A 13,216-nucleotide genomic window follows, 5' to 3' on the forward strand; every position below is an offset into this window, starting at 1 on the left:
GGCAAGATGGTTTCTTAACTGAAAGAAAAAAAAGAAGAAAATCTGGTTACCAAGGATTACAGTGCATATATTAATAAAGCCCATCTGTTTTTTTTTTATTATTATTATAAATAAACTGTATTTATAAAGCACCAACATATTATGCAGTGCTGTACAAAAAATAGTTTGTTTGTTTTTTTCCTCCAGTCACTGCTCAATAAAATGAGGAAATTTCATAACCCTTAAGTTCTTGTGCTGAGACTTGTTTGTGACATGATGCTTTTTTTGACATGGCACACAGCTAGGAAGAACTGCTTCTACATATACATCCTTGCTATCTCTTATCCCATATTTAAGGTCACACCGTGACACCGCCCGCCTTTTTCACTTGTCAGACACAAAAAGACATGCAGGCGGTTCATTTTTGAAAACTTTCAGAAAATTGATTGTTGTCAGAAGAGAAGTTTAGTAGCAGTTGGAGTCACAGGTCTCAGCAATGAGTCACTCCAGTGGCCGTCACATTGTGTGTGTGCTCCATCCTGCCAAGCAGTTATATATGAATGGGCTGCCCACAGGAAAATGACGCTTTGCTTCTGATAAAAAAGGGTTTCTTGCTCTTGCTTTGTTTTAAAAGTGCTAAGAGGGGAAGGAGGCACATCGGCTTGAGCCAAAAATTTTAACAATTGGGAGGAGTGCTGTTTGAGCCTATGAGATGACGACACTAAGGATTGGGCAGCTGGTGCTGCTAGCGACCTCTTCTCTACTCTTCTGCTGTACCAAGGGGCTTACTGGTAAGTCTCAACATCTTGCAACCTTCCTTAACCTGATATTACCAAAAATCGTTACCTGGCTCGTTAAAGGAAACCTGTCATTAGAAAATATGAAAGCTGCCAATGCTAACCTATCTTTCTGAAAATGCTAGTTGTCTGGCTGTTATGTTGCGGTTTGGCTTGAATACTTTCTGAGTCATTATTAAGGAACAAGAAAGAGGAAATTCTGCTACTAATGTGCTGTGTACTTAAATATGTACATAAATATGTAATTAATGACTAATTCAATTTTTTTTTTTAAATATGATGCAAAATGTATAATACCTAGAAATCATTTGATTAAATCTAAAATCTATCTATGTGTGAAAAGTGATGTAATGAGAATACAAACAAAAAAGAGAATATCACAGGTTTATGAATAAAGATTCAGGATTATTTTGGCAGACATCAAAACTAATATTGTTTAGTTATGCATGTAATATTATAATACAAAAATGTAGTGTCAAACTCATAACAGCAAATCAGAATTGAGCTTTCAGTTGTCTGGCCAGTCTAAAATAGAATCTAATGTTTGATTGGTCACTATTGGTTCTATATACAATTGCCTGTGTTCAAATTATTGGTCTGTTAGTAAATATGTGCTATACCCGAGGTCTGGAATAAAACCTGCATACCTGCTTCCTGAGGTCTCTTAGCTCAGTTCTTTTATAGATTTGGCTGACATGGGAAGCAAGGTTTTCTTAACACTAATCAATTCATAATTAATTCAAACAGGGTTGCCACCTGGTCGGAAATGACTCTCACGTTTACTTTCTCCATTTAAACTTTAGGGCCTTTCTCTATGTTTTTAACAAGAGAGAACCAGTGAATTACCATTCAGGTCTTCCGGGAACTATAATTACTCCATCCAAAGCTCCCAGTATTTTAGCATGATGGTCAGTAAGAAGAATTGCTTCCAGTGAGAAGCAATTCTATCTACTGATCGTCATGCTAATATAATAGCAATTACATTGCTGGCCAGTGGGAAGAATGTCATCCTTACAGGTACCCAAAAAAAGTCATTGGTGTCAGTGATAACTGGCCTGGGATGTGCAAATTGCTCATTGCTCAAGGAACCCCTAGCTTCTTTTGGAGGAAGTTTTTGAAAAACTGAAAAGCATCCCTGTGCACTTTGGATCCTTGTCCCAACAATACATACACACAAGATTGTGCACAGCCACAGTTTATATAGAAACCCAAACAGCACAGTCAGCATTTTATGGGTGGAAAAGCCTGGCAATCAACTGAACCAAAAAATTTGTGTTAGTCAATTTTATTGCAGTGCCAATTAAAGTGAACCTTTTTTATTGATTTTAAGCAGGAAAGTTACTGCACAAGTGCCACTGAGCACATGTGTAAAAAGCTTTATACTATTTTTATATTCTATTATATTGCAATGTATACATTATAAACTGTGCTTAGGCTTTGGAAGTACATTAAAAAGCTATAAATATATATATATATATATATATATATATATATATATATATATTTATATAAATATATATTACAAAAACTATATGTATACTAATAAATGTAATATCACACATCGATGCATTTGGTACAATAAAAAAGCAAAATAGAAAAGCCCTTCATTTATTGTTATATATCTTTTCTATATAAAATTACAAACATTTTTAATTCATTTACATATAATAAATCTACAGGCAAGCAGCCCGTAATTCAGAATTTATTATGGTCATTACTCACTGTGAACATTATATGGGAAGAATTATTTTGAACTATAGCCTCCAGATTTATGAGAAGAACAATGTTATTACATTCTCTGAAGAAAGAAACACATTTTTAGTGTGAAAAATTACCTCTAGGTAGATATATAATACTCAAATTAATGCACCTACACACATTTAAATTATATATATATATATATTGTTTGGTTCCTCTGTTTATAATTTAAATACATTGTAATATTATGTTTAATGGCTGATTATATTGTGCTTGAGTAGCAGTTTCATGTAATCATTAGACTTTTGTGATCTTTTTAAACAGATACAGATATACTGGTAGTTAGTATGTAGTGTGATTGCTTATCCAAAGCAGGTATCAGCAGCTGTCAAGCCACTCCTGCATAATAGCTAGTGACTGCCGAAGGACCACCCTGCCACTTTATGACCTAAAATCTTGCCTTGGTATTTTGAGTTGTAGGTAGTCTTACAATTTAGAAGATCAGTTTTAGTAGATCAGTTGCTAATCAGAAAACGTGACACGAAAAATAAAATGATCAAAACTTTTTAATTTTTGTAGCACCGTGTATTCAGAATTCAGTATATCCTTTGGACATTGATTTTTTTAATAAATTGTTAACCAATACATTTAAATAGAAACCACTTTTTGTGTTAAAATCTGATATGATGGCACTGCCGCCTGTCAAATCTGCATATGTAGTCATTTGCTCCCACTGCAGATATGAACCAGACCTTGATCTCATTCAGTAAGAAACAGCACCAGCTAAAGAAAAATGCTGAGATGATATCTTAAAGAAAAGGTATAGTGGTAACTTAGGGGTCTCTTTAGAAAGCTGTGAATCTGACATTAACTGAAATATTCACTGGTGGAGAATCAATTACTGCCATTGAAGCACATAGACCCGGAAGATTCTCCACCTTGGAATACTTCAGAGAAAGCCAGATTCACTCCTTTATCAATAAACTCCTTTAGATTTCAGAAATACAGAACAATAAATTGTTACATGTTTATATTTTACTGAATCTCTCACTCTCACAACAAAGCACACTTTCTTAATTCCAAAAACAAAAAAGGAAATACATCCCTGTATGCTTTGGACATGAAGTGTACAATTTTCTATATAGGTTTAGAGATTGCATTCACACTTCCATACATACATACACATGGTTACATACATACACACTTGCATACATACTCCTGCTTATGTTTTCCTGTAATGATTTTCAATGTGTATCTTCAAGTTAATGCAGTTAAAATCTTCAAAAACCTTCTACTTTCATGTGGTATATTCGCACCTATTTCAAGCAGCCATTCTCAGCACATGGCTCTGTATCTGTTGGAGAATGACAAGGCCCAGCATGTCCTGGAACTCCTTACCATACATTTTTTGAACTGCAAGTCTCAGGATATAGGGTCACCCTGGACTTACATACATCATCTGGCTGGAATGGAAGTCTGGGCCTATAGTTTCACAGCAGCCGGAGAAACACAAAGAAAATGTTTTTATTGGAACTACAAATTCAAGCATACCCTGTACTCCTCTAATTTACATGATCCGACAGGGAAGGAATGGTGGGACTATGTTATTGCTACCCAGGAAACTGAACATAGCACATAACAGATAAGATGCTAACAATATGTTTTTCTTGTACATTGGGTAGGTTTTAAATCCTTACCTTTAATACTAAGCTAAGTGAACATTTACTACTACAGCACTTTCATTGAAGCAATCCTGATGAACCTCTCTATTTCATGCATAGAAACTATTGCTTCTTTTTACTTGGATTTTCTATTTGTGTTTGCTTTGGATGCCCTAGTTGATCTATGCACTCTGCATTATATTGGTGTTACATAAATGATAAATACTGTTTCTTTGTATGTGTCCTTTAAATATGAACACACAAGACATTGTATTTTACTGTATTTTATTTTTAATTTTACATCACGCTTCCTGTAATTGAAAACCATTGTAATCATTTTTCTTTTGTCCAGTGCTTGTACGATTTTTAGTAGAAATGCAGTAATGAGCTAATTTCCTTTTATTGTTTTGGTGTAATAATGGTTTACCAATTTGTAGGGATTATTTTCTAACAGCTGCTGGTTAGTTAAATTTGAAGTAAACTTGATGTATATGAGAGGCTAAAAAAACAATGATGAGTAGGATGACCTAAAACCCCAAGATAAATAATAATAGCAAAGACTTCTATTATATATATATATATATATATATAATATATTTAGTCAAGAGCTGACTAGATCCGCCAGACTCCACCTTAAGTAGAATATCACTTTCAGATGTCCAGCTGGACAAAAAAAAAGAAACTCACAATGGTATAAAAACATTTCAACAAACATCCCTAAACTTTGCTTAGAACAATCGGGACTTTTTGACCTTCCTAGAGAGTGATAATGAGCTCCTGCAATCATCAAAAAGTATCTTTCTTTCGCATACAGAGATTTTACAACTTCTGCAAAATCTGTCTTACAATAATGGTTCTGATAAAAGGAGAGTTTTACTCAATGCATGCAATTGTTACAACAGCTGGGTATCATGTTGGATCCTGGCGCTCCAGCAATATCATGCAGGGTGGGCAGATGCCCTCATGTCCTGGTATTATTTTCCTTTACTTTTATAACAGTAATAGATCTCATCATTCTTTTACTGATCTGATGCTTTTTTTTTGAGCTTTTTAATCAGATCATGTGAGGTTCACAAAGTCACATATATGAAAACTCATTTGATATACAGTAAAAAAACAAGATATAAAACCTTGTCTGACAATGGGTGATGTGTCAATAAAATGTGGAGCCTAAGGAATGTTTAAAAATGGGGGTGTATCAATGTGGCACGTGGTTACAAGTGGCTGTGGTTACAAAGTAGGCATGAACACATTGGGTCTGATTTATTAAAGATCTCCAATATTGACTATCATGAGAGAACATAGGTGATTCTGCAAACCTGGAATGGACTTTTAAAAATCATTTACTATTAGTTGCCACATGTTTTCAGTACTGGACTAGCTCCTTTTTAGGTTTGATGGATCACCCGCATTCTTCCATACCCTATCTTATCCAGACCCAATGTGCCACAGGCAGAAATAACCCCCACATCAAAAATCCACCCCAACTCAGGCTGAGAAACATTGCTGCCCCGGTAAACTCTTCTTCTAAAATGTCTTCCTACCTGCCCACCATGCTGATCCTCTTTAGGACTGGTATATAGTGACTCATAATGTAAACAAGTACCTAGCCTAAATATTTTAATATCTATGTGGTTTACAAAGAATCAAATAGTTTAGGAGCCCAGGTAATCATGATTCTTGAGCTGCAACATGCTCTACTTGTTTTTGTGGTGCTTTATTAAATATATCAGGTGATATTCATAGAAAATTGAATGCTTTTCAAATCACAAGCATTTGTCATACTTGGATAGTGACAGCAAACACTTTAAAATTATGACTTGAGGAAATAATAATTTTGGGGATCATTAGCTCATCATTCAGGAAAAGTAACCCATTCAATTCTTCAGTGAAGTCAGTTTACAAATATTTTCTTATGTTGGTCATCCTGTCCAGCTGGAAAGCAAGAAGGAAGCTTGTTAGAACTTGGAAGGAAGTTCTACATTTACAGAAGATTATGTTGTAAAACAATGACCAGTATGCTGATAATAAATACGTTAATGTGGCTGTTGGTGATGTCAGCCAAGGAAGTGATAGTGTTGTCATTGTATGATTACATCTTTTCACAGCCAGGTGAAAAAAAATTCTAAATATTAAAGTGGACCTGTACTGTCCATTGTCACTTGTCTTGTTTGATATGTAAGCATCAATATATGGATCTTTTACCGTCTCTTTCTTCTTTAAAATATATTCTTACATTGAAGATTTGTACATGTGATCGTTCCCCATTCCTATCAGAGGTCATTCTTAATTAGAAGCCGTGCAATCTAAGGGTAGTGAAGAAAACATGTGCCTCCCCATTCTGCTTGTCAGCAAGGATCAGAGAATACAAGCATTGGGAAGAGGGGGGATAATACAGCAAAGACATGTGTAGGATTTAGGGCAAAGTGCAGGGTAAGTGGAGAACTGCTACACCTCCCATGGCTGTTGATATTCCATACCAGGGCTAGTAATGGCGGCTTTTAAGTGTAGGGATTCTTTAGATAAGGAAGTATTAATAGTTTATATTAGCAGTCTTTCACTATTAAATTGTAGTAAATCAATCACATACATCTGTAAGTTTTATCTGGAGTGAATGTTTGTTAAATGTTTAATTTACTACTTATAGCAGTAGTAATAAATATGCCCCTTAATATTCTTTTTTGCAGTTTATTTCAATGTATGCTGTGGTCATAACATATACACAATTGTAATATAAGGGGTCTCTGTTATCAGTCTTGATTATTCATTCACCCCCTTTTTTTACTTTTATATTGTTAATAATTTAGATTGGCATGTTGGTTTAACTAATGTTTGCAGTATATGGTGCAACCCTCAGACTTTCAAAAAACTGGAACTGACCAGAACAAAATACATAGTTATTATTAATTATTAATAAACAGGATTTATATAGCGCCAAAATATTACGCAGCGCTGTACTTTAAATAGGGATGTGATTCAGGTCACAGCACCTACTTATACTGCATTAACACAGCAACTATGAATAACTGATTGATTTTTACTCTATAGCGCTCATTTTTAGATATTAAGCTCTCCTCTGAAGGGAGAGGAATTTTTAAAAAATAATTTACTAGTAATTGGCACATGTTTTCAGTGCTGGACTAGCTCCTTTCAGGTTTGCTGGATCACCCACATTCTCCCATCGCCCATCTTCTCCAGTCTTGGAGAACTTAAATAAATCAGGCCCAATGTGCCAGGGGCAGAAATAACTCCCACATGAAAATCCACCCCAACTTACAATGAGAAACATGGCTGCCATAGCTGACCTCTTCTTCTGAAAATTCTGGCTACCTGCCTGCCATGCTGACTCTCTTTAGTGACCCCGAATGACTAAATAAATAGGTACCAAGCCTAAATATATCAATATATAGGTGATTTACAGAGAATCATATAATTTAAGAGCCCAGGCAGTCATGATTCATGAACTACAACATGTACTATCTGTTCTACTTAACTTTTTGTGGTGCTTTAATAAACATAACAGATGATATTCATAGAAAATGGGACAGATAATGATTAAAGACAATGTATTATTGTATATATGCACTGTATATAAATTGTGAGGGCTTAGCTTCAAACGCACTCACTGCAGAGAAGTATTTAAAATTTCAGGGCGCTCTGTCCACTTTTATTCACCCAAGATATTAATAGAAAGCAAATTCCACAGTTTTCCCATGCAGGAGATGAGTGTCAGCACAACATGACAAAAACAAAGCTCACATTTTAGGCACTCTCTCTGACACTATTCAGAGATGTCGGTCCTGCAGACCTAAACTTTGGGAGATCTCTTGGGCTCCCTGAGCATACAGACTACACTGACTGTCCACCTGGCCTCAGGCTGCAACTCCCCTCCGCCTCAAAGACTTGGTCCTTTGTACCACCATGGCCAGGAGTTCCAGAGTCATCCTCAATTTCTGGCCTGGAAAAGGGATGGAGTGTCCGACCCACCCATTCCTGGATCTCAAATAAAGAGCTGCAATTCTTCAGCAACACAGTTACTGACAGCCAGGGTTCCCTGATACCTTTTCCAAGTGAAATTTAGGCAGATGGTGCCAAATACCCTGAATTTGGCATCAAATGTTTAAATCCTCTACAATGTATATATTTATATTGTAGAGGATTTAAACATTATATGCGTTATACCATATATATTAGTAATACATAGTACAAGATTTCACAGCATTTTATAGGTTTAAACTGTTCTACAAAATATGACCACATTAGAGCAAAATCATTAGTGCTGGTAAATAGTAAAAAATATCATTCCTGCTATGTTTGCCTATCCTCTGTTGACACAGCTGCAGACGTCCTATTATATGTTCAGAGCTTTTTGATTGGCTCATAGGATGTGCTGTCAGGGAGTCTGTGGCACGCTCCAGTTATATATTGGAGAGGTCCTGCAAGGCTATTTAAATAAAAATGTGTGTGATATTTTTGGATGCATGCCAGAGATTCAATTAAACATCATCATATGATTTTTTTGCCAGCTGTTGGGAAATATGATTTTTCATTATTCATGGGTTTGGTCACTTTTCTGTGGAAGACATGATAATAAACAAAAGTCAGGCATTTGTTAATGCAAAATTATATGGATACAAAAAAGCAACATACTGTATATGATTTGTTTTAACTAAATATGCATTAAAACATCAGGGTAGACTTATATTCAAAAAATGCAATATGGAAGAATGCATATTTTTATGGGTGAAACCTTGTGTATACTTCACATTATTATTATTGTTTATCTATCTTTGTCCTATGCTGTATTAATGTTTATTACAAAAGAAAACAAAAGGCGTAATTCCTAGATAGGCTAAACCTTTACATTGTTCTTCATTAATGAAAGAATTATGACCTATTGATGCAATGGCAATGTTCCATGTTTATGGAAATTGAAAATTGGATGGCAAATAAAAGGTCCACCCAGTTCAGCACATTATATTGAAAATCATGCATGCATTGCAATACAATGGTCTGGCACGGTACTTTTGGGATGTTAAGAATAAAAGGCAGCTGATCGGCTCATGATGTAAATACAGGCCTTCATACTGATTGGTGTAACAGCAAAATAATTTATCTTGACCAAGGCCAAGTGTCTGTATCCGTTAGTGACAAACATATCCATAAAATTTTACAATTGGTCATGCCAGTGACAGTGACATGTTTTTGCAAGTCCCACAATACAATGGACAGTTTAATTGATTCTGTTCTGATGTGTCTGATAACTCTTATCACTGTGGTGCAATGTATGCTTTGGCTGGCTATTCCTTTCAGAGCTGACTGCAGAATAATGTCTGCAAGCTTGGCTGAACAAGGCCAACCCCAATGCTCAATATCACAGGCCTCTTAAATAAAAACTCATTAATAACTTGAAATGTTTATTCAATACTAAGAGGTGTTTCCTTTGAAAAGAATTTGTTCTAGAACAATGGTTCAGGAAGAGATCAACTATTGAAGTGCTATAACTTCATCGTCAAGAACAAAAATCACTATAAAAAAGGTTTTATTGTTCCTACAATCCGAAAAAAAAATATGAAAACTATAACAAATTATGAACTGTGTAAAAAAGGAATTAATCCTTGCTACCCATACTGTTAAGAATACCTATATGGCATAACATATAACCTCCTGTTACCTCCTCTTACATTAATTGAATCCCACAGGGTACAGAAAATCAATACACCTGTTCAAGGTTTGGTAAGGCAAGGTTTTTCTTTAATATATTTTATATCATTTCTTTTATATATAATTTTTTTATATGTATGTTTGATGCTTTTTTCAGTAACAAGCTTTAAAAAACTTTTTTCCTTACCATACCTTGAACAGTTGTATTGGGTAACTTATATAGTGGTTAGTTGCATGTTATGATTTTGGAAGGTAACTCCCCCATTTCTCCTATTTATTGTTGAATCCTACAGGGGTTTGAAGAATTGGTAACATTATTCCCTAATAACATTTGTGAACAGGTACACATTTCAATCTGCCATTGATGTGCAGATGTCTTCAATATACACATTGTCAAACAAAGCACAGAATTGCAATTTGAAAAATGTTAACAACCTCACCCAAAACAACCCAGTCACAAACAAGGCAGCAGAGAAATAGGGACATGGAGCAACACAATAACAGTAACATACAGAAATAAAGTACACCTGTTCTAAAAAAAGTGGGGGCGATTACTACCACAATTAAAAGTTTGCATTTCTGTATATTTGTTTCAAGAAACTAGCTTTCAATAGTGTCAGCAGCTGCCAGTTTATTCTTATCATAACAGCTTTCTTTCTGATTTTTTTGGAAACTTGATTTTTATTATCAAGCAGTGTGAGTAGGACCAGAATAAATATAATATAATAATTAATATATAATAAATATATAATATGTTATATATAATAAATATTTATATATTAATATATTAGCATCAGCATAAATACAGGCAGATTTCAAATGCAGAACAATGTAGAAGAAATAGACAACATATCACCATCACTAGCAAACAGATATTAGTATATATATATATATATATATATATATATATATATATATATATATATAAAAATAAATATATATATATATATATATATATTAGACATCATATATATGTATATATATTACCTTTTATATATAAATTACTTTCTCTACCTGTGCCATGTTTACATTTTTATTTACATTTACTTTGAGTTGGAAAGTAGTATGTGGACAATCACCCAGCAGAAATAATACAGTCACCTAACGTTACCCAAGATCAACCACATTGTCCAGCAATGTAATTCCGCTAAATTGCAATGTACTTAAAGAACAAACAGCCATCGACATCAATAAAAATGTGATCAAACATGAACTATTGTCAGATTTTTACATTAATTCATTAAACTGAGATCAAGTTGTCACCAATTTGACTATCACATATGTCACATACGGTCACATATATATCCCAATACATTGTTTTATCTCTGCTGATATTTCTTTCAGTGCCATGTATTGGGTTGTGCTCAGTGCTGTGACTGGTAATCTATTCTCCTTCCTGCTGTTGTCTGACACATTACATGCTATCTTTCACATTTTTGTAATGCATTATATCTGCAGCTTATCACCTTATCCCCTCTTGTGTGACTTTGTGTCAGCAGCCATTCTCTCCTCTCCTTTCCCATAGGACCATATTTATGCAGCCTCTTATCCCTCTCTTTTCCTGTTCTTCTCATTTTCTCTCCTCTTCTGTGTGAATATATTTCTGTAACTTCCCACCTTCCCTTTTCTGTTATGCCTTTGTTTCTGTGAAGCTGTTCACTCCTCTCCTTCTGTGTGACTTTGGCTTTTCACCCACTCCTCTCTCTACTTTTTGTGCGACAATTAAAATTTCAACATTCACACATAAGAGAAAAAAAATATATATAGTTGCTTTTCATTCAGGCCTCTGATTTTGGCATCTAGGTGCAGGTGAGGTCAAGGGCCTACTGGCATACATAATCCTAGGAGGGACAAGGATTGTGGGAAGACTCTAGCAGTGTAATCACTAGTGTTGGTGTTCGAATTCAGGTTGTCCTTATATTCGACCCGAATATGGCTGTTCGAATTCGGATAGACCCGACCTAAAAAACACGGGATTCGACTTTGCAAATTCGTGTGTAAAAAATGTGTTAAAAAAAGAGGCTTTAATGTTAAAGTAAGTTATTGAATGTGTGTGATTTGTGTAACTAACTTTTAGTTTTTACAGGTTATCCCACAATGACAGGATGATTCCCATGGCTGCACATCCATGGGAATCCTCCTGTCAGTGTGGGATCCCCGGGCACTTGAGGCTTACTGGGGACAAGTCTCCCCATTCATCACCTCTAGTGCTCTTTGATTGGTTGAGGAAAGGTAAACCCTGATGACAGCTCAAGCATCATCAGGATTTTCCTTTCCCCAGCCAATCACAGAGCACTAGAGGTGAATGAATGCGGAGATTTGTCCCCATTTAGCCTCAAGTGCCCGGGGATCCCATGGGACTCCTGTGTTCTTGGATAGAGAACCTCTATCCAGGAACACATACTATACTTATGCTAGGGCTGCAATAGCAATCAGGGGAGCGGAGCTGACAGCTCTGCTCCCCTGATTGCTCTTGCAGTTCTACACAGTCCCGAAAAATAACCCGAATTTTCCCCCCATTGACTTTATTGGTGTTCAAATTTGACGTTCGATCACCCGAACAATATCCCCCTATTGGATCGAATAGCTGTCGAATCAAATAGTGAGATATTCGACCAACACTAGTAATCACCAGTTCATACTTATCAGTGGATCATGATACTGATCAGTTTAGATCATGTGTTGCATTTTTCAGTAAATTTGTGAATTACTGTCCCCCAGGCTATGAAGAAGTTGTGTGATTTTTGTTTGTGTGTGCTTGCTGCACATTTCTCCTGTAAATCGATTACAGATTTTGAATGATTCATTTACTCATCTTTAACTTTTGTATTAAGCATGCAGCAGGTGTTTTCATATAAATGCACAGTCTATTAGGTCAGAGGTTGCCACTGGTGGTCTGCAAGAAAAGTTTGGTGGTCCACAGAAACATTGGGACATTACTTGCAATTTTAATGTTTTAATAATAATAAAAATATTCAAATAAATTCTTATACTCTGAATGACAATTTTCGCCTTTATATTGCACTAAATCCGGGATTTGTACCAGAGATGGAAAAACAAGGGAGGCGCAGCGTGACGCCAGTGTAGTCTTAAGTTGTATGAGGCAACTGTTGCCGAGCCGTACGCTTCAGTATTGTTTCCACCATTACAACAGTCACCCCGCTCCGTGAATACCAATTCTTATCCGATTGTTTTATTTTTTATGTTTATTTCTCAGATGCTTTTTTTAGGTAAGTATGACCTTAGCTGTGTATTTTATTTAACTCTTAATGGCATCAAATAGTTTGAAAAAAATTCATATTAATGCTCAGTGGGATTTAAAATGATGAGTTTACTGGTCCGTGAGGTCTGAAATGTTGGCAACCACTGGCCCAGGATACATAGTTCAAAGAAAAAACAATTTAAAATCTTGATCAA

The 13,216-nt window shown here is 35.4% G+C and overlaps 1 protein-coding gene across 2 annotated transcripts in view; it reads left to right on the forward strand.

The window, feature by feature from the left end:
* Positions 1 to 321: 321 nt before the first annotated feature.
* The window catches only part of SUSD1 (sushi domain containing 1), a 66,797-nt gene continuing 53,902 nt past the window's right edge, over positions 322 to 13,216 (forward strand). Inside the window, exon 1 of one of the 2 annotated variants that reach the window (XR_011919792.1) lies at positions 322 to 770. Coding sequence is in view for 1 of the 2 variants with exons in the window: in XM_072404516.1 (XP_072260617.1) it covers positions 692 to 770 (79 nt within the window). In the remaining variant the exon portion in view is untranslated. The remainder of the gene's footprint in view (positions 771 to 13,216) is intronic. The other variant, XM_072404516.1, reaches the window with a different exon arrangement.

This window comes from Pyxicephalus adspersus, chromosome 3, assembly GCF_032062135.1.
Source record: "Pyxicephalus adspersus chromosome 3, UCB_Pads_2.0, whole genome shotgun sequence".
Classification (NCBI taxonomy): domain Eukaryota; kingdom Metazoa; phylum Chordata; class Amphibia; order Anura; family Pyxicephalidae; genus Pyxicephalus; species Pyxicephalus adspersus.